The sequence below is a fragment of the Plutella xylostella genome, chromosome 19 (assembly GCF_932276165.1).
Source record: "Plutella xylostella chromosome 19, ilPluXylo3.1, whole genome shotgun sequence".
NCBI lineage: Eukaryota > Metazoa > Arthropoda > Insecta > Lepidoptera > Plutellidae > Plutella > Plutella xylostella.
This window is the reverse complement of record NC_063999.1, coordinates 5,147,364-5,166,781: the sequence shown is the minus strand read 5'-3', so window position 1 is coordinate 5,166,781 and position 19,418 is coordinate 5,147,364. Positions and strand designations below refer to the sequence as shown.

Genomic DNA, 19,418 nt, shown 5'->3' with positions numbered 1-19,418 from the left:
GCCGGCTGACCTCTAATGGCCTTTCCGCATCGATCCCACACCAAATTAAGGTAATATTGAACTGTGTACACTGCACACGTAACAATGTTCTTCTGAGCAGCGATTTTCGACAGCACTCTTGTTAGACGCATGTGGTTTGTTGCGCTTACACCTTTTGTAAATAATAAAAAACCATGATTTTATCAGTAGGACCGAAAGGTGCACGTCCAGCGCACCCTGGACGGCTGGACTGGCTAATCCTTTCACCACGGTGGAAAACCTTCGTAAAGCTCTTAGGTTTGTCACCCAAACGGTCAGTAAACAGAAATGTATGCCTGTAAACCTATACTGGCTGATTATGAAGAAGATACAAAGTCACCGCACCGCTCCCTTTTGGGAGATCACAGATATTTTCAACCGAAGCACAAGCTCTCTTATGCAAAGTGGAAGACACCGGCGTACAATTTAGAGCCTTTCGCCAATAGTCGATTGTTATCTTTCTGTTTACACGCTTTGTGAAATGTGTGTCTGTGCAGCAGACTCGCTGAGTCACCGTGTATCATTACTGGCGCTTCGTGTGACCGCCAGACCGGTTCGTTTGAAAGCATGTCTGGTAAAATGGTATCGCACTTATTACGTAAATATTTGGAATAAACTGAAATATTGTTACTTATATTTATTTAAGTACTACTTACCAGTGAAATAAGGTGATATGAATAGGTACAGCTTAAATATGAAATGGATATTTTAGTTGTAAATTGTACCTAAGTACCTACGTGTATTAAAGTTTGCATAATTGATACATAAATAAAATTAATATTTGCCAACTAAGTAGGCATTAACTTATTAGTCAAGTAATTGAATTCCCATGTACGCATAATTAGTATAGGAAATAAGTATTAGCGTAACATAACAAGCTATCCTTATCGACACTATACGAGAAAGATTGCGTTTTAATTATAAATAGCACATTAGCGTAGCTATTTCCACCGTTTGTCCTGAATTACAACTGATTTAATATAGCTGAGCTTTACGAGCGTGCCTGATAGCTTCCGCTCATTACACAGAGCACACAAATATAGTGGGTCTCATATATCGCACATGACAATTCGAAACGTCATATCTTGCAAAATCGCAAAAAAAAATTATTGCATTTTTGCATTCTACAGATGATTCTCTACAATCTGGTAAAACAGCCATTATTTTGGACGTTATTGGCTCGTGAGTTTATTCTGTTCTGACAATAGTTTGGAATCGTAAATCTAAAAAATAGTTCCGAAATAGTAAAACTAAAGGCTGATTTTTCAATAGTCAGATAAAAGTTATCTGAGGATTAAAATTGTTGCTGTCACTGTGTAATACAAACATTCAGATGCGACAGCATAATAATTATTCCTCAGACCACTTTTATCTGACTATTGAAAAATTAGCCCTTAATTAATATTATGTGAAGAAGTAACAAAAATACACACACACTCACAAACTTTGACCTTTATAATTTTAGTCGTTTATAGTTTATCTAGTCCATTAAGAACTAAGGTTTTTGTATGCAGATTCATCATTCATGATTGCGTTACTGATGAATTGATGATATAAATGCCACTGTTAGGTTATTCTAAATAAAAGCCTTATTTAGAATAACCTAACAGGCCAATAATTTAAAAAATTATAATTTAATTGAAAAGGTGATAAAATGATTTAAGATTGTTAAATATAATTTGAGCAGTCGCAAAATTCATTAAGCGAGTAAGAGTCTATATTCAAATAGTATACTATGCTAATGCCGTGTTGGATGACCAGCCTAGCTAATTTTATTACTTACCGGTAAATTTTACCTTTAGTAAGTAAATAATTAAAATAATGTGTTGGGGCCATGGCAGTAAATTAATGCAACGGTAAGTACCCATGGTAGCATGTTGTGTGAAACGGTATATTATTAGGTAATTCATTATAAATAGCTTGGAAACTCTATTACATAGCTAGGTGTTAACCTTACCTAAATAAATCTTAGTACGTACCTACTAAATCAGCATAACCACGGCTATCCTCTGATTTTTTTTTTCAAATGTTTGTACATAGGTACAACTCATAACCCTCCTTTTTGCTTTGTAGTCGGGTAACTATAGAATGTGTGACCTCCTACGATGGTGTAATGCGTTCCTAACATTGTTTTTAATCTGGGTACATCGATACAATGATATCGGTATGAAAGCAATCATCCTACAATAATGGCCGGATAATTTTATTTTAATTACGAGACCAAAGCGTCGGTGGCGCCCCGTAGCGGCCATACTAGGGAACTTGTTGTAGGTACTTTAGTAGGTAGGTAGGTACATCAAAATTTACAAAAATAAATGAGTGTTGAGCCAGAATGATGAGTTTCTTTACCTTCCACCCAGTAGGTACCATTTCATTAACACTACTGTACAAATATCCATATTCTAATGGAAAACTTGAAAATATCATTTTAATCAGATATTGATGTAAAAGCTAGACTAGAATAAGGCCTCACCCCAGTTAAGAACAATAACAATATCATACCACTGGCATCTGGGGGGTCACTTCCTAAATATCGCTGCTGTTTTATTTTTCCGAACCTTCGGAGCACTGCGATAACCACGGATCTTCTCCTTGTATTAATCGTGAAGATTGCGTGACATTTCTTGTTCGTTCGTCGTCTTAGAGAGTGTAACCCCCCTGAGCAAAATGCCCCCGTGAGCTATCAGGTATCAGATGCCGATCTATTGGTGCAGACGACAATGCTCTGCCCTGATTGGCTGATGTGCTTCCGTGCCTGATCTCGCTGCGCCGACTGACCTCCATGTCTCTTGCGGCTAACCGTACTTTATGGCTTTCAATTTACCCTGAGAGAAGAAATTTTAAACTCAAGTTGACTAGATTACGGGAGCTTTAGAGTTAGACACGCATATAAAACAGTCCACGTTAGGTATATTACATATTTACCCAACTAACTAAAGACTGATATTATTATTATTAGCTGTCATAATTCATGTAGGATGTCAACCGTTATGTTTTTCAATATGTAGATATTCTAGATGATTATTGTTGGCGCAGGTATCTACTCAATGAGAACTAGGTTGGAGATCCGTTTTACAAGAAATATATTGACTTTATCAGCTTTTCAAAATCAAAGAAATATTGGTTATGTTGATCGAATGGCTTGCAGTCTCAGAATGGCGGCGCGTAGTCTGCGTCTGCGCCTGCGAGGGTGCGGGGCGCGGGGGGGCGCCGTCACTCGTCTAGTGATGGGGCGCACACGTAGTGTTGTGCTTCAACAAGCTGGGCCCCTTGGAGCTGGAGTATCCTGGTCCAACGTCATGGGTAGAGGGCAGAGCCGGTTGTAAGCCCGTCTCAAGGTCCCCGAAGTGGAGAGGACGTCTGCCACGCGGTTGATGCCGTCGGTGCCAGGGTAGACGGCTGTGATGCGACCGAGCAGCCATCTGTTGGGTGGGAGCCGGTCATCTTTGATGAGGACCATCTGCCCAAGCTGTAGTTGACCTCGATTGGTGTGCCACTTGCTGCGAATCTGTAATGCTGAAATATACTCCTTATAATAGCGATTCCAGAAGTGTGCTTTCAATGCTTGGACTCGTTTGTATCGAGAGAGTGTGTTGATTGGAGCGTTGTCGACCTGAGGTGCAGGTAGCATTGTGAGCGTTCGTCCAATCAGAAAATGTGCAGGAGTGAGAGCTACTAGATCAGATGGATCAGATGAAATAGGGGTTATGGGTCTGGAATTAAGAATTGCCTCTATTTGAACCAAGACAGTGTACATTTCTTCATAATCTAGGTGAGTCATTGATAAAACTCGTTTTAGGTGATGTTTGACTGACTTCACTGACGCTTCTGCTAACCCATTGAAGTGCGGACTGTATGGTGGAGAGAATTTGAATTCAATTTGAATCTTAGCTGCTTCATTAATTATGTTATTGGAATTTTGTTTCAAAAATTTAGGTAATTCATTAAAGGTACCAATAAAACATTTAGCATTATCGGATGTTATGGAGGCTGGCTTGCCCCTGCGGCAAATTAGACGATTAAGCATGGCCATGTAGCCCTGGGAAGTTAAGTCGGTGACGAGCTCTATGTGCACAGCTCGTACTGCCATACATACAAAAATGGCTATGTATGCTTTTTTCAGCTGACTGCCACGACCCTTTTTGTTCGCTATCAGGATTGGTCCCGCATAATCGACTGCTGTGTTTGCGAATGGATAGTCAGCTTGTAGCCTCTGCTTTGGGAGGTTACCCATGATGGGTTGGTAAGTTTTACCTGAAAATCTAAGACAAGTTATGCAAGTATGAGTTACTTTTCTAGTTAAATTACGCCCATTGATAATCCAAAACTTATGGCGTAATGTTGCCAATAATAGTTGTGGCCCTGGATGTAAAAGTATTTTGTGATAGTGTTGGGCTAAAAGTTTAGTGATGTGATGTGATGCATGTAGTAAGATGGGGTGTTTTGTGTCGTAGGCGTAGTTCGTGTTCGACAGTCTCCCTCCAACTCTGATTATACCTGCATCATCAACAAAGGGATTAAGACTTAAAAGTTTATCTTTAGACGGCAATGGTTTTTTGTTAATTAAAATGGATTTTTGTTTACAAAACATATCACTCTGCACTATTTTACATAAAACCTGCATAGCGTCTTCAAGTTCTGATGCTGTAATTAGACCTACTATTTTGTTATTACGATTGAAACAGTTATGTTTAAAACGTTTAATTTGTACTATTACACGTTGTAATAAACAAATATTAGAAAAGTTAAGTGCTAAATTATTTTCATGAGGTTCAGTAGTAGATAAATGACACTGAAACTTAATCTCTGGCAATTCCTCACTATTTGTGTTTTGCGGTTGAGTAGGCAACTGCATATCTGCTTGGTGTAGGAAGTGCGGACCTCCCCACCACAAAAGTGATGATTTAAGTTTTGCTGCATTTAAACCCCTTGACCCTATATCGGCAGGGTTCATATCTGTGGGAACATAATTCCATGACTGAGGGTTTGAATTCTTGGTGATTTCATTTATTCTGTTGAGTACAAATAGTTTTAGTTTTAGCTTACATGTTTTTATCCAGCTCAGCACGATAGTTGAGTCACACCAGAAGTACTGTGCGTCTATATGTAGACGTAATGATTCTATTGCCTTTTTTGCTAACTGAGTAGCCAGAAGAGAACCACACAGCTCAAGTCTGGGCATAGTAATTTTTTGTTTTAGAGGAGAAACTTTACTTTTTGCCAACAGTAAGTGGACACTTACGTTGCCATTGTTAGACAGTGAGCGTACATATACGCAAGCTGAATATGCTTTTATAGAAGCATCACTAAATGTATGTAATTCTACCTTGATGTAGAAATCACATAAAACTCGACGAGGAATTTGAATTTCGGTTACTTCCGGTAAATGTTTTACAAATGTGTTCCACTGTGACTCAACCTCGGCTGGTAACTGACAGTTCCAGTCAACATTTTTCGCCCATAAATTCTGTAGGAGAATTTTGGCCTGTAACATACAAGGATTAATTAATCCTAATGGGTCAAATACTTGTGCTATAGTTGATAAAATTATGCGTTTATTTATTTTGTGTTTTTGTTTGATGTTGTTTATTGAAAACAGTAATAAATCTTTTGTGCAGGCCCAAAGTAAACCTAATGTTTTTGCATACTCGTCATTTTTTAGACATAATAGTTCGTCATTGTTGTTTTCATTGTCTAGAGAGTTTAATACTGAGGCAGAGTTAGAACGCCATTTTCGTAACTGAAAATGAGCTCCTTGTAGTGTTTGTATGACGCCCTTACATGTTTGTATGAGGGTTTGCTCGTCATCATTACCTGAGATATAATCGTCGACGTAGAAGTCATGTAAGATTGTTTCACCTACATTTTTGTCTGTACACTCTTGCCCTAACTGCATTAGGCATCTGGTAGCTAGATATGGCGCGGATGCTGTACCGTACGCGACCCTATTTAACTTGTATAGTTTGATTGGCTCACTGGGATCTGATCGCCAGTAAATTTGTTGTAAGCTTCGCTGTTCCTCCTTTACATAAATTTGTCGGTACATTTTTTCTATGTCCGATGACACTACATACTTATGCTGACGGAATCTAATCAGTATGCTTAATAAATCATCTTGTACAGTGGGGCCTATGTACTGAATGTCATTAAATGACTTGCCTGAACTAGTTATACTCGATGCGTTAAAAACTGTTCTCAACTTTGTTGTGAGTTTATCTTCACGCAGAATGCCGTGATGTGGCATTATGTATGAAGTTTTGTCGTCTTGTGGGTTAGTGTTTTCTGACATATGACCTAAGGTCTGATACTCTTCAATAAAATCTGTGTATTTTTGTTTAAACTCACTGTTGCGATTGAATTTGCGCTCTAATGATTTAAATTGAATTAATGCTTGTTGTGATGAGTCGCCTAAGCATTCAGGTGATTCTTTTAATGGTATTGTAACAATGAAATTGCCATCTGGGTGGCGTGTGGTTGTTTGTGTAAATATTTGTTCACACTCACTCTCACCTTTAGTTCGGGATTGTTGAGTGGTGGAAACTGATTCAAATTCAAAGAATTTATTGAGTTTTTCCTCAAGCTCAATGTTATTTAGAAAATGACAGTGGACTGTATTATAGGATTGCATTTTGTTGTGTTTAGAATAAGGAACTTGTATAGATCCTGAAACTATCCACCCTAGTGTTGTTTCAACTAAGGTTGGTTTATTTTTGCCTAGATTGATGCGGTTGTTAGATAGGACCGCCCAAAACAAATCCGCGCCTAACAGCATATGCACTTCCGCAGGAACTGAGAACGTCGGATCTGCTAGTTTGATGTGCGAAGGAATATTGAGAGCCTCGCAATTTATTCTTGTAGTAGGTATCAACTGGGTGATTTGTGGAACAACGAAACAATTGACGTTTGTTGTATAACCACTATTGGTGAGTGACGATATAGTCACGTCACATCTTTGTGTTATTTTTGAAGACTGTTTATTTAGCCCTTGTACTGAAATTGAAGTTGAATAACTGGGTATTTGCAACTGTTTTTGTATTTTTTCTGTAATAAAACTAGACGTGCTGCCGTTATCTAGAAGTGCACGAATTTTGTGATTGTTACCGTGGTGATCGGTTATGTTTATGATTGCAGTTGAAAGTAGAACTTGACTGTTATGAGTAGAGGACAATGTAATGTTGTCTGACTGTACTACCATACTGTTCTGACTACTCTGTGGTATTTGTGATTGATTTTGCCCTGCTATGGACGGTAAGACAACACAGTCACTTGACCCATGGCAGGGGGACTGCGAGCTACTTGATTTTGTTTGTGTTTGTGATTGTGTAGATGCAGAATCCGTTTTATGTAACATTGTATTGTGTCGTTTTGTGCAATACCTACATGAACTCAATCTACAACGTTGTTCGTCATGACCACTCCGTAAACAATTAGTGCAAAGGTTTAATTTATTTACCTTTTCAATGCGTGCCTCGATAGGCATTGATTTGAATTTTAGACATTGGTAAATGGAATGATTATTTTTACAAACAGGGCAATTATATTGTGATTGTTTTTGTGTTTGGTTATGATTTACGACAAAAGTTTTTGGACGATTGTGAGAGATGTCGCTGTGTCTGCGTGTGTGTTTTTGTGATTGTGCTTCCTCCATGGTCTCTAGTAAGTCTGCGCGGTTTTTGAGAAATGAGTTGAATTCTTCTAAAGTAGGTATAGACTTTATATGATTGCGTTCTGTTTCCCAGTCACGCATTGTGTGTGAATCCAGCTTACTAGTCACCATGTGGATGATGAGAATGTCCCAGTGTTCTGTAGGTAAATTAAGTGTTTTCAAGGCTCTTAGATTTTTATTAATGCTATCTATTGTGCTACGTAACGCCTTTGAGGATTCTTGAACAACTGGTTGTATGTTAAACAAAGCTTGTATGTGATTGTTTACTAGAATTCTATCATTATTGTATCGATCACACAGCAAATCCCATGCAACATCATAGTTTTCTGCTGAAAACTCTAATGATTTTATGATTATAGAAGCACTTTCCTTTAAAGTGTTCCGCAAATAGTGAAATTTATGGATTTTTGGTATTGAAGTGTTTGTGTGTATTAGTGACTTGTATGTGTCATGGTATTCTAACCAGTCCTGATAGTGACCAGAAAATGTCGGTAAATTAATTGTAGGTAATTTAAGGTTTGGCCCACCTGAGAATGCACTAGAACCCGTTACCGACTGATTGTCCCGCGCCGCAGAAGCCGCCGTGTGCTTATCGAGCGCCTCCTGCGCGGCAGCTACTGTGCTGAAGTAGCTGGTTTCGAAGCTCTCCCGTTCTAAATATTCGTCACCTGGAATTTCAGATAAATTTTCTATTTCAGTTTGAGTTGAATCATATTCATTGTACATTTCTTGTATTTTGCTAGCTCTAATAGTTAATTCTCGAATTTGCAAGTTATTTAGCTCTTTACAAGGCAAAAGCGTGTCTAAATAAGTTTTAAATATTGTAAGCTTTGATTTAAATGATGCTCTTGACCTTTTTAATGATTTAATATCCATGTTTAATGAGTTGCGACTTAATGGAGTAGGCTAAGAAATGAAGTTAAGCTAAGATAACTGGTGCCCAAGTCTCTCAGATGATTCTGAGACTGCAATCCATTCGATCAATGTTTATAGCTGTTTTACACTTTGTTTATAAAGTAAAATTTGTGAAAATAGTGAAACAAGCTCGAAGTGTATGAAGCTATACTTAAATTTTAACAGGCAGCTACTATGGGTCAGCAGAAGAGCTCACGCAAGCAATGCAAACATCGAAGCCACCTCAGCTTGCGTAACCGGTTAGAGGCGGTTCGGCGCACGCACCACCTGCGCGACAGCGATGCTGACGGATTCACTGGAATGTATGAGATAAAAACAATATGTTAAAAAACGAGAAAAAATATGCAATTTGTTAAAAATATACACTGTGTTGGGGAAAACAGCTGTTCATTGAAACAAATATGGCCTTTGAACTGAATAAACTTGAATGGATTGACAGATGCAAATGGATTTCAATAATTTAATGACGTGGGTACGCAAACACGTAGGTTAAAATTGGGAATAGATTCGATTATTTATGAATAATATGCGCTTTCGATTGTGTAAAAATAGACAGGTGACGGGAGAAATGGGAGATAATTAGATTATGACACCCAAAATGGTAATTTTAACAAAATGAATTGATGATTAAAACGGGATAATTATTATTGTTACGTGATTTTTACTAGGAAAAAAGATAGTGAATTGAATTGTGCACACAGGGGATAATTGAAATTGGAACGAACTCACAGCAATACCACACTGTAACCTCTTTTCCTGGTTTTTCGATTCTGGTCGTGGTTTCTGGTTTTTCTTGTGATTCTTGAGATTCGAGACTGGCCGTAGAATGTTGTATCTTGATTATTTTCGTGGAGTTCACGGCGAATAGCAGATTGGTGCCGCGTGGATCTTCTACCTTGCCCTTGAACGACCTCGCCGATACGTGCCTCGGGATTCCGATTTTCGTCTCGCCTGGTCTTCAGATCTTCCAAAAAGCCCGTATCCGGCTCGAAAACTTGTTGGCGCAGGTATCTACTCAATGAGAACTAGGTTGGAGATCCGTTTTACAAGAAATATATTGACTTTATCAGCTTTTCAAAATCAAAGAAATATTGGTTATGTTGATCGAATGGCTTGCAGTCTCAGAATGGCGGCGCGTAGTCTGCGTCTGCGCCTGCGAGGGTGCGGGGCGCGGGGGGGCGCCGTCACTCGTCTAGTGATGGGGCGCACACGTAGTGTTGTGCTTCAACAATTATAATAAAAGTATACCCCCCATACCGGTTGGTTCATGCAGTAAATATCTGGTGTCTTATAAACCCTCCATACCGATTGATTTATTCAGTAAATATGTACTGTCTTATCAATTTCTGTAGTAAAATTTTATAGTCTATTTTGAATTTTCATAGAAAATATCTATTCACTTCAGGTGGCGCCGCAGCAGAAAGAGAAGGAAGCTGTACATTGGCAAAGACAGAGCGAGACGACGCATCCGGGACATCCGGGGAGCAGCTACTGACGACCAAGACTGCCCCGGGCTGGCCAAGCGCTACCACGAGTGCAATACCGCGGTAAGCATGCCTCCCTTTCCTCCTTATGGTAGAGAAAGAGATGAAACAGTAAGGATTTGAATGAGCACGCAGAGTTATAATCCAGTGCAGGACATGGGTCTCCTCCAGACTCGGGGGGTTTGGATAATCTCTGGAGATATCATACATCACAAACATTTAACACCCAAGACCCGAGAACAAAATATTTGTCTTGAAACGAAGATCCCCCGGCCAGGAATCAATCCTGGGACCGCTATAGCAGTCAGGGTCACTAACCACTACACCATTCGGCCTTAGAATGAACGTGACTCCTGAATTCTAAGGCAGGTGTTTTACTGTTCTAGTTCGAGCAACGCCAATGGGTTTCATGATCGCCTTAAGCGTTCGATGGTGTGAGACACACGACAAAGGATGCATTGAACGATAGGTTTTGTCTGTGGTGGTAGAGACAGGAAATATAGGACACGCGATAAAAGCTCGTGACTTCCGCAGGTTTAGAAAGGTTACTCTATACTACACTGACGAATAACTAATGAACGAGAGCTGTCGTGCAATTGGCTCGTTTAATACAACGAGATAGAGTCGCTGCGAAACTTAGTTTTTAGTTATGTAGAGTGACCCCCTAGGCTCCAGGCTGGTGAGGTGCCTGGGTGGTATCGCCAGCTATTGCATATGAATTAATTCGTTTAGACTACGAACATTTACTGAAACAGTTAAATTCATATTTAATTCATTGCATACGTAGTTAAGTACATTAAAATATTGATATAATGTTTACCAAGCTAGACAAGGTTAGATATAGATCTAGTGGTAGAATAAAATTTCTGATTAGTTGAACTTAAGAATAATAATTATGAAAGGATCATACATTTCTAATAACTACATAGGTCATGAAAATATATAGAGTGCGATTTTGCAAAGACTTTTTATTATTGTCATTACATTTAAAAAGATTAAAAGAAAGTCCTATTGATAATGGCTTTTTAAACGATAATAGATCGATTAAATACGGATTATAACATTTACTTAGGATGCACTTCCGTTTTCAGGACTTTATTGTCGGACTGTAACCTAGGTATGAAGAATTTAGGAATTACATTTTATAACAATAATTTATAAATAAACTATACCTACCTAAAATCTAAATCAAATTTACTTCCGTATTTCATTTGGCCTAATAGAAGACCACGTTTCTATTCCAGCCATGTAAAGGAGCGTCTAAAGAAGCCCGCGCGGAGCAGTGCGCGGCGTACGACCGACGCCCCTTCCGCGGCCGCTTCTACACCTGGGTGCCCTATGTGGACGGTACGTCTTATTATGATCCATTAACATCCATTATAATCATCAAAAGCATCGATATCATCAGAAGACCTAGCATAGCCTCTTTTAAACCGACACTCTGCCTCGGCCTTCAGCTACTACGGGCTACTTGAACCTCCGTACAGAAGGCCTAGCATGGGGCGTATGTCACGTCTTAACGAGAGCGTCTTGCGCCCCGTGCTAGGCTAGCTGGATGTGAATTCTCCCCAAAATATTTAATAAACGATCTGTAAGACGAACTAAACAACTTTCACATATATACCAAAAAAAAAAAAATTTGCTCTTATGCCATATAAAGCTTGATACCTACCCTGATTTTGAATGTGAGATCCAAAAATAAAGACTTGGCGATACAGATAATTATACATCATGTACTAGGATATAGGCTTAAAAAATAATCTTATTGCCTATCATGATTAAGTACCTAATTACTTTTTTTCAAAAGATGCTCTTGACATTAAGTTATGTTTTCTTTAAGGGTCTGCAAGGGGGAATCGAGGGTTGGCATTGTCATAGAATTATGTAGTAAACGATGCTCTACAACCTTAAAAAAAATCACACAGGTAGCCGAAGAGTCTAGCTAGGTGCTGAATGATTCGAATTCAAGTAAATGATTATGGATAACTGTAAATAAAATTCAGAATATGACGAAAAACCAGAAAATCACACTCCCGTATTGTAACAACTTTGTCGTAATTATTAAGAATTTTCATATGATTTTTATCATATTATAAAGTTAAAGGCTTGGACTAGGCGCTAAATACCTTGTTTTTTAATAAACACACACTTATTTTGTGTAAATTAATCCCAAACTTGAGCAATTTTTTTCCCTCAAATCTTCATACAAATATCTATGGCGGCTTTCTGTGTTATAAAATCATAAACACAAGTGACGTTTGACTCAGTTGGCCGCTGGCCTCCAAAGAAGGGTCACGTCGGTTTAGGCAGCACTGACAGCTCGCGATCTTATCGTGTACAGATACAAAATCACTGTACATTGGTTGTCATTGCACTTTTTCAACTTTTATGACACATTCAATACATTAAATTAAATTAGATAGTGTGCAATATTCTCGTGACATTACAGTCTCGTAAAGGTCTGATGAGGAGCAGGAATATAGCGAATGGATCTAAGTGATGACAATACGCACAAACATTAGGTTAAGGATCAAAAATACAGTCTCTTGGTGCTGGTTGAGGTATGGTCTCGTGAGGATCTGATGAGGGCAGTAACACGGTGGTGGCTCAATTTTATTTCAAAGATGTTAATAGCTAAAAGCATCGAGTTTAGGCTATTAAGTATGTTTTTCAGAGAGAGAGAAAGAGATTTTATTTTTCCTCTGGATGTGTTAGGTTTACTGGGTTTACTAAGTTCATTCTGTTAATGGCATCAAGTTGTTATGTGTTCATAAGTAATAATTATTTATTAACAAAATGCTGTTGGTTCTCCACGAAAATGTAAAAATAAAAATAAAATAAATAAAAATAAATTCGTTAACGTAAAATTGTCAATGACGGAATTTCTTCTATAGACAGTAGCCACAAAAAAAACAAACGATAGATGGCGTGATTTGAAGATAAAGATACATTTATTCGACACATAGACAGCAACAACAAAAAAAATACAGATTTAAAGAAAAGAAACACATACTTATACAAAACAACAAAGAAAAAAAAGTATAGGTACACATCAAAATAACTGGAAAAAATATAAGCCCATACAACAATTTTTTGTGCACTTCAGCTTAAAAACATTGTCAACTTATAAGCTTTCAAATGAGATATTTCAATATCAAATCGATTTAGGTATCACCAAGATATGGCCAAAACAATCAGAAAAGGTGGACAAAATTCAACAGAAAAACTAACAAAATTAGCGCAATTTAAAGGTAAAAAGTGTGATGGTTTTCAGTCCTGTTCACTTTAGTATGGAAACCCCTGTTGAGTTTTCTTGACAAGTCCCAATGTTAATGGAAAGTATCGTAGGCGGGGACCAGCAGAGGGTTCACCATTTAGCTGAATGTTACTTAGAAAACGGCCTTGAGTGGCGGTCAAGTTGTTCCCCGCCTGCGATACTTTCCATTAACATTGGGACTTGTTTTCATGTTTTTAGCGTACAGTCGGGTTTTTCGTTTGTTTATAATTGTATTTTTTTATTTGTAACTTTTTAGTTGTTTTTATTTTATGAAATTTTACGTCAGTAGTTCATGATCATTTTTTATTTCAATAGCTTTGGTGTTGTTATTTAAATACCTTCAATATGCATATTTTTGTAATGTGAAAATCAAGCCCTTTCATTTGATACCTTACACGACAAAGTTGAATTATTATTTTTTCGATCATCACGTTATGTCCTCTAGAGGGCGCTATGTACATTTTAATGGAACGTCACATAGCCTATAACCATCGCGCCATCAATACGCTTCTAACAATACCTCATACATCAAAATAGAAACTTTGTTGGACATGACTGTGTCTTTTTACCATGGAAAACGAAAATTTTTTTTCGCGAATTTGCAAATCTCGTAGAACAAAAGTTGTCCAGAATGACTCCTTGAGTCATCCCCTTTTGGCTTAGTATAGCCCTTTTGCGACACTATGTATTTACTTTGCTTTGTCGTCGGGGTTCAGTTGGCTGGAGGATGCCCGAAACTTATTATCTACACTTTAATACTTGTAGTTACCTTTCTACAAGTAAATACCACATTTGTTTGAGAAAGCTAATCGGGTTCCGAGTATACAGTAAAGTGGCACCCCTATTAATTTCTACTCTTTCCTGGTGCCTACCAGTGTAAGTAAGAATTATACTTACTTACCCTAAAATCACCCAAAATGTACTTGAACATAATTGTCAATAAAGTTGGCGAGTAAAAGTTTATGACCCACTGTGCAAACTTACATGTGTGCGTGTCACTGCGTGTGCTGTGTGAAGAGCATTGAAAACCCAAAATTGGCGCGGCACGTCACCCTGTACGGGCCCTTAATGATGTCGTTAGTTAGCCCAAATACCACCCTTAACGTGTGAATCTCAATACAGGAAACTCCCCCTGCATCCTGAACTGCAGGCCTCGCGGGCAGCAGTTCTACGCGTCCCTGGGGCTGGTGGAAGACGGGACGCCGTGCACCAAGCCAGGGTTCCGAGCCATCTGCGTGCAGGGAGCGTGCAAGGTTAGTACTGTTTATGTCATTTGTATGGAAACTAGCGCCATCTAGTTACCAATGTTAAAAGCAATGAATGGGATCAGAGCCAGTAGCATGAATTTTCATCGTGAACGTGAAGTAAAATGCATCGAGTATATTTTGTATGAAAATTTTAGTTCTACCGACCGCCTGGCGCGCTGTTCATATTTTCATACAAAATTGCTCGATGAATTTTACTTCACGTTCACGATGAAAATTTATGCTACGGGCTCTGGAAGTTAGCGATAAGAAAGGCTTTTTCGTTATTTCCCCGGGCTGGTGGAAGACAGGATGCCGTGCACAAAGCCAGGGTTCCGAGCCATCTGCGTGCAGTAAGCGTGTAAGGTTAGTCTACACTGCATGCAGAGAGCGAGTTTTCACACCGTTCGAGTAGTGGCGAGTAAATTGTATTGTGTGAGAGAGTCGCCACCAACCGTTCCATACAAATTTAATTAATCGATCGGTTAAGAAGAACCTACACATGGCCCTCTGGGCCCTGAGTGCGAGTTTTTTCACCGAACGAGAAGCGGTGAGTAAATGTGAATTTGTATGGCGCGGGAGAGACGCCACCTAGCGGTAAATAGCTGCACTAGCTCCGCGCCATACAATAATTTTGCATGGGGTTTCACTGCTGAAAGACTTACACTAAGGGCCCAGCGGGTTTAGTGTGAGAGTTAAAACTCGCACTCAGGGCCTAGTTCTCTTCATAGAAACGTAGCTTTTATGTCTTCTTCTTAGCCGTTTTCAACCTCAAAGGTGTAGGCCTCCTTCAGTCTATGCCACTCATCTCGATCTTGGGCTATCTCTATCCATTTGCTACCAGATGTTTTCTTTATATCGTCGGTCCATCGCATTTGTGGTCGACCACGAGGGCGTGTCTCACCATACGGTCTCCATTCCAGCAGCGTTTTGCACCACGAGCCAGGTTTTCTGGCGACGTGACCAGCCCATTGCCACTTCAGGTTCGCTACACGTTTGATGACGTCAGTGACTTTGCTTTGTTTTCTGAGCCATTCATTTCGCTTTCGGTCCCTCAGTGTCACTCCTACCATCTTACGTTCAATTGCTCTTTGTGCCACTCTGAGCTTGGAGAGAATCTCTTTTGTAAAAACCCAGGTTTCGGCCCCGTATGTAAGCACAGGTAGGATACACTGGTCATGTATACGAGCTTTCTGCTCAGCCGTGATGTTCATCTTTAGAGCGAATTCAATTTTGGAGTAGGCTGCCCACGCTAGTCTTATGCGCCGATCAATTTCATTGGTCTGGTTTTTCTTTCCCATGACGACTTCTTGACCAAGATAAACGTACTTCTCTACCCTTTCTATGACGGTTTGGTTTATTCTGATGTCCATGGTGTTGTCGGGACAGTTCGTCATGACTTTGGTTTTATCCAAGTTCATCTCAAGCCCAAACCGCCCTGAAGCATCGCTAAGTTCTTGTATCATGGTCTCAAGGTCATGTGGGTTGTCCGAGAACAAGACAATGTCATCAGCGAATCTTAGGTTATTCAGCCTGTTTCCTGCTATGTTAAGACCCCGATTTTCCCACTTTAACAACTTAAAGATATCCTCAAGCACCAGTGTAAACAACTTCGGAGAGATCGTGTCACCTTGCCTTACTCCTCTCTCTATCCTTACTGGATTCGTTTCTGGTGGCAGGTTTACCTTTAAGCTTGCGTTGTGGTAGATATTTTCTATGAGTTGCGTATAGCGGTGGTCAATTCTGGCATTTTGTAGAGACTGAATGACTGCCCAAGACTCCACACTATCAAAGGCTTTCTTATAATCTATGAATGCCATCCATAAGGGTATCTGATATTCCATAACCTTCTCGATTATTACTCTCATAGATAGTAGGTGGTCCATGGTGCTAAATCCGCTTCTGAAGCCGGCCTGTTCGACTGGTTGGTAAAAGTCCAGCTTTTTTGTCAGACGATTGGTAATAATTTTTGTCAGTAGTTTGTAGAGCTGGGATAACAAACTGATGGGTCGGTAATTGTTAAGGTCTGATTTGTTTCCTTTTTTGAATAACAGGATGACAGTGGCACTTTCCCATTTTTCAGGTATTCGACCTTCTTCTAGACACCTGTTAAAGATTTCTTTCAGAAACTGTACGACCGGATCACCCCCCATTTTTACCATTTCTACTATGACATCGTCTTCACCAGGGGCTTTTCCATTGTGCATCTTGCTCAAGGCGAATTGTATTTCAGCTTCTGTGATCTCTGGCACATCTTCGGATCCAACGTTTGTTATTGTCCGCGTCACTGGTATTTGTGGTTTAGGGTTCCTAGACCTGTATAACTCTCGGTAATAACCCTCTACAACTTGTAATAGCTGCTGTTTTTCAGTGACTAGGTTCCCTTGTTCATCATTAAGCTTGGTGACTTGCTGTGTACCAGGTTGTAAAGCTTTTCTAAATACTTTAGGACCTTTATACTTATTAATGATCTCCTGTACTACTCTTTCGCGATATGCCTCGAGATCCTTTTCGACGTGCCTTCGTGTTTCCTTGCAGATGTTTTTAAATAAGTCTGTGTGGCTTTTTCCTTGTTTTAACAAAGACCTTCTTTTCTCTAGCAGGTTTTTAGTTTGGTCTTGTAACTTCTGTGACCGGCTTGTGTTCTTTGGTTGCAGCTGTCTTGCTACATCACAAAGGGTCTTGCTAAGATAGTCGAGAAGTGTATCTGTACTGGATTTGATGTCCACATGTTTCAGTTGTTCTTTTATCTGCTTCTGATATGGTTCTTTGTTTACCACTAAACTTATGGGATTCACCTTGGGCTTTTTACGTGTTATTGTGGCATATCGTTCAAGTTTTGTATTTATTAGTAGAGAGGCTCGGATGAGACGGTGGTCGCTTCCAGTACAGAAGCTGTTTAAAACCGTTACATCTTGTACTATGCATTTGTGGCTGCTGAATATGTAGTCGATCTCATTCTTGTACCTTCCACCTGGTGATATCCTTTATGGCTTTTATGTCATTTGTATGAATATTTACGCCATCTGGTTCCAATTCCAATGTTAAAGCTAATAAGTAATGTAGTATATGGCGCTAATTTCCTTAGGCTGCGTTCCCAGTAGGCAAACTAGCATTAACAAAAAAGCGAGGATTATAGAGTTAGATTCTGATGATCAAAATCTGTAATTTCCATTTGAATTAATTTATTTACCTAAAATATATTTTTGATTAATTTACTAATAATTTAATTAAATTTAAAAAGAGCGCGACCGACGTCATGACGATGGCCATACCTAAGTACCTACTGGAAGTAAATCGCAACTTTTTACGGGTTAAAATAAATATAGGTAGATTAGGTACTCTTAGTTAAATATACGCACAATGCCTGAAATAATTATTATACACGAGCAGTACTTCTGCTGTACCCTGTTCCTACGTCATCCGACCTAACAGGACTGTTATCCGTGTATTTATCTATGTAATTGCGAATACCTATCTGTGTATTCAATCTAATGCGAACAGCGACATAATAATCGGCCCCGGCGTTGTAATTAGCTCACAACAAATTACATAATTTGTCACGAACCAATTTTCAGGCCCTATTTGAATGAAATCGTGATTTATGTGCACCTATACTATATTTTATCAATGGCCATTATCGTCAACATTATAGACCGACAAGCAATTACTACAAATAGGTTGTTTGTTTTAGAATTAAATGAGTGGAATTACTAGATAACTTTATAAGGTCTAGGTACGATACGGTACAACAATTTACAGGATGTTCTAAAATTGAATAGTGAGCCTGAAGAATAGAGAAATGTTTAATTCTTACTGCTTGAGCGGCCCCACTAGGCTTTCAAATCACTCTGCATCTACCAACCTGCAGTAGACCAATGGAAATCACTTACCAACGAAGTTCATATATTGAAGGTATTCTATCCTATGCTATTCTTAGTAATTGCATCTGGCTCTCTTGAATGGAGCCTTGTGCATATCCATTTAGGTATGTATGTTATGTACATAAGGTCTGAAAGAACCCCTACTTAAATTTGGACCATTTGGTGGAACGCATCTAAATGTGCAAAAAAGAGATATGCAGAAATAAAAACATACATTCCGTTAATAACATTATAATGAAACAGCTGGTTTCAGTTCACGATTTTTCACTGATAATATTCTTCCTTGTAAAGCATTCTATGGACTAGCCGTCACCCGAAGCACTGATCAATCACACGCAAGTCTGGCCTACACAATAATGCTTGAAGCTAGCCTCTGGCAAACGATCATGGACCTTTGAATGCAGAGGGGTTACACTAGCTTAACGAGTTTTTTTTATTTGGATAACGAGATAGAGTCGTGTTTAGTGCAGAAGCGTTCCTACACTTAGTTTTTCTTAAGCCACTGTAATACTACGATTGAACTAATAATAATATTACTAGAATATTAGTTCAATGACTATTGGCTACTACTTGCTTAGCCCCTTGTGATAAAAAAGGTACACTTTGGCACGTCCACTCTATGTACAGTCTAGTGTACAGGCAGCCTAAAAATGGCGTTTGTCTGGACTCATTCCGCCCTCGTCAAGGGAAAAGTGGTCAACTTACGTGAATCAAACTGTACTACAAACGTAGTAAACTGTTTAGCCCCACCCCCTGTTGCCTGTAGCGTTTGGTAACGGTTCGACCGTCAGCTGGCTATTGTTATGTACTCTTGAGTCTAGACTCTAGACTCTACACAGTAGTGACCTACACAATAACCTCTGTAATAATGAAACTATCCTGCTACACTGATGGATAAATTATGTGACACATGACATGATACATTCAAAG

At 39.1% G+C, this 19,418-nt stretch overlaps 2 protein-coding genes across 2 annotated transcripts in view; one reads left to right on the top strand and one right to left on the bottom strand.

Moving 5' to 3' along the window:
• Positions 1–19,418, top strand: part of LOC105388412 (ADAMTS-like protein 4) — a 118,686-nt gene that overhangs the window by 58,042 nt on the left and 41,226 nt on the right. The window contains exons 5-7 of the mRNA XM_048627883.1: positions 10,005–10,146; positions 11,328–11,430; positions 14,483–14,613. Coding sequence (XP_048483840.1) covers positions 10,005–10,146; positions 11,328–11,430; positions 14,483–14,613 — 376 coding nt within the window. The remainder of the gene's footprint in view (positions 1–10,004; positions 10,147–11,327; positions 11,431–14,482; positions 14,614–19,418) is intronic.
• On the bottom strand, positions 3,085–8,739 carry LOC119693311. Its single transcript, XM_038116384.2, has 2 exons — positions 8,212–8,739; positions 3,085–3,534 (listed from the first exon to the last, which is right to left on the bottom strand). Exons 1-2 carry the CDS (start codon positions 8,558–8,560, stop codon positions 3,272–3,274), a joined length of 612 nt encoding a protein of 203 aa, XP_037972312.2. The 5' UTR covers positions 8,561–8,739; the 3' UTR covers positions 3,085–3,271.

Excerpts from the sequence above, each read along its gene's own strand:
- LOC119693311 (XM_038116384.2), bottom strand. The coding sequence starts at position 8,560 with ATGGATATTAAATCATTAAAAAGGTCAAGAGCATCATTTAAATCAAAG. Across the intron at positions 3,535-8,211 it reads GGGTTCTAGTGCATTCTCAG|CATTACAGATTCGCAGCAAG; the intron begins GTGGGCCAAACC and ends AGTATATTTCAG.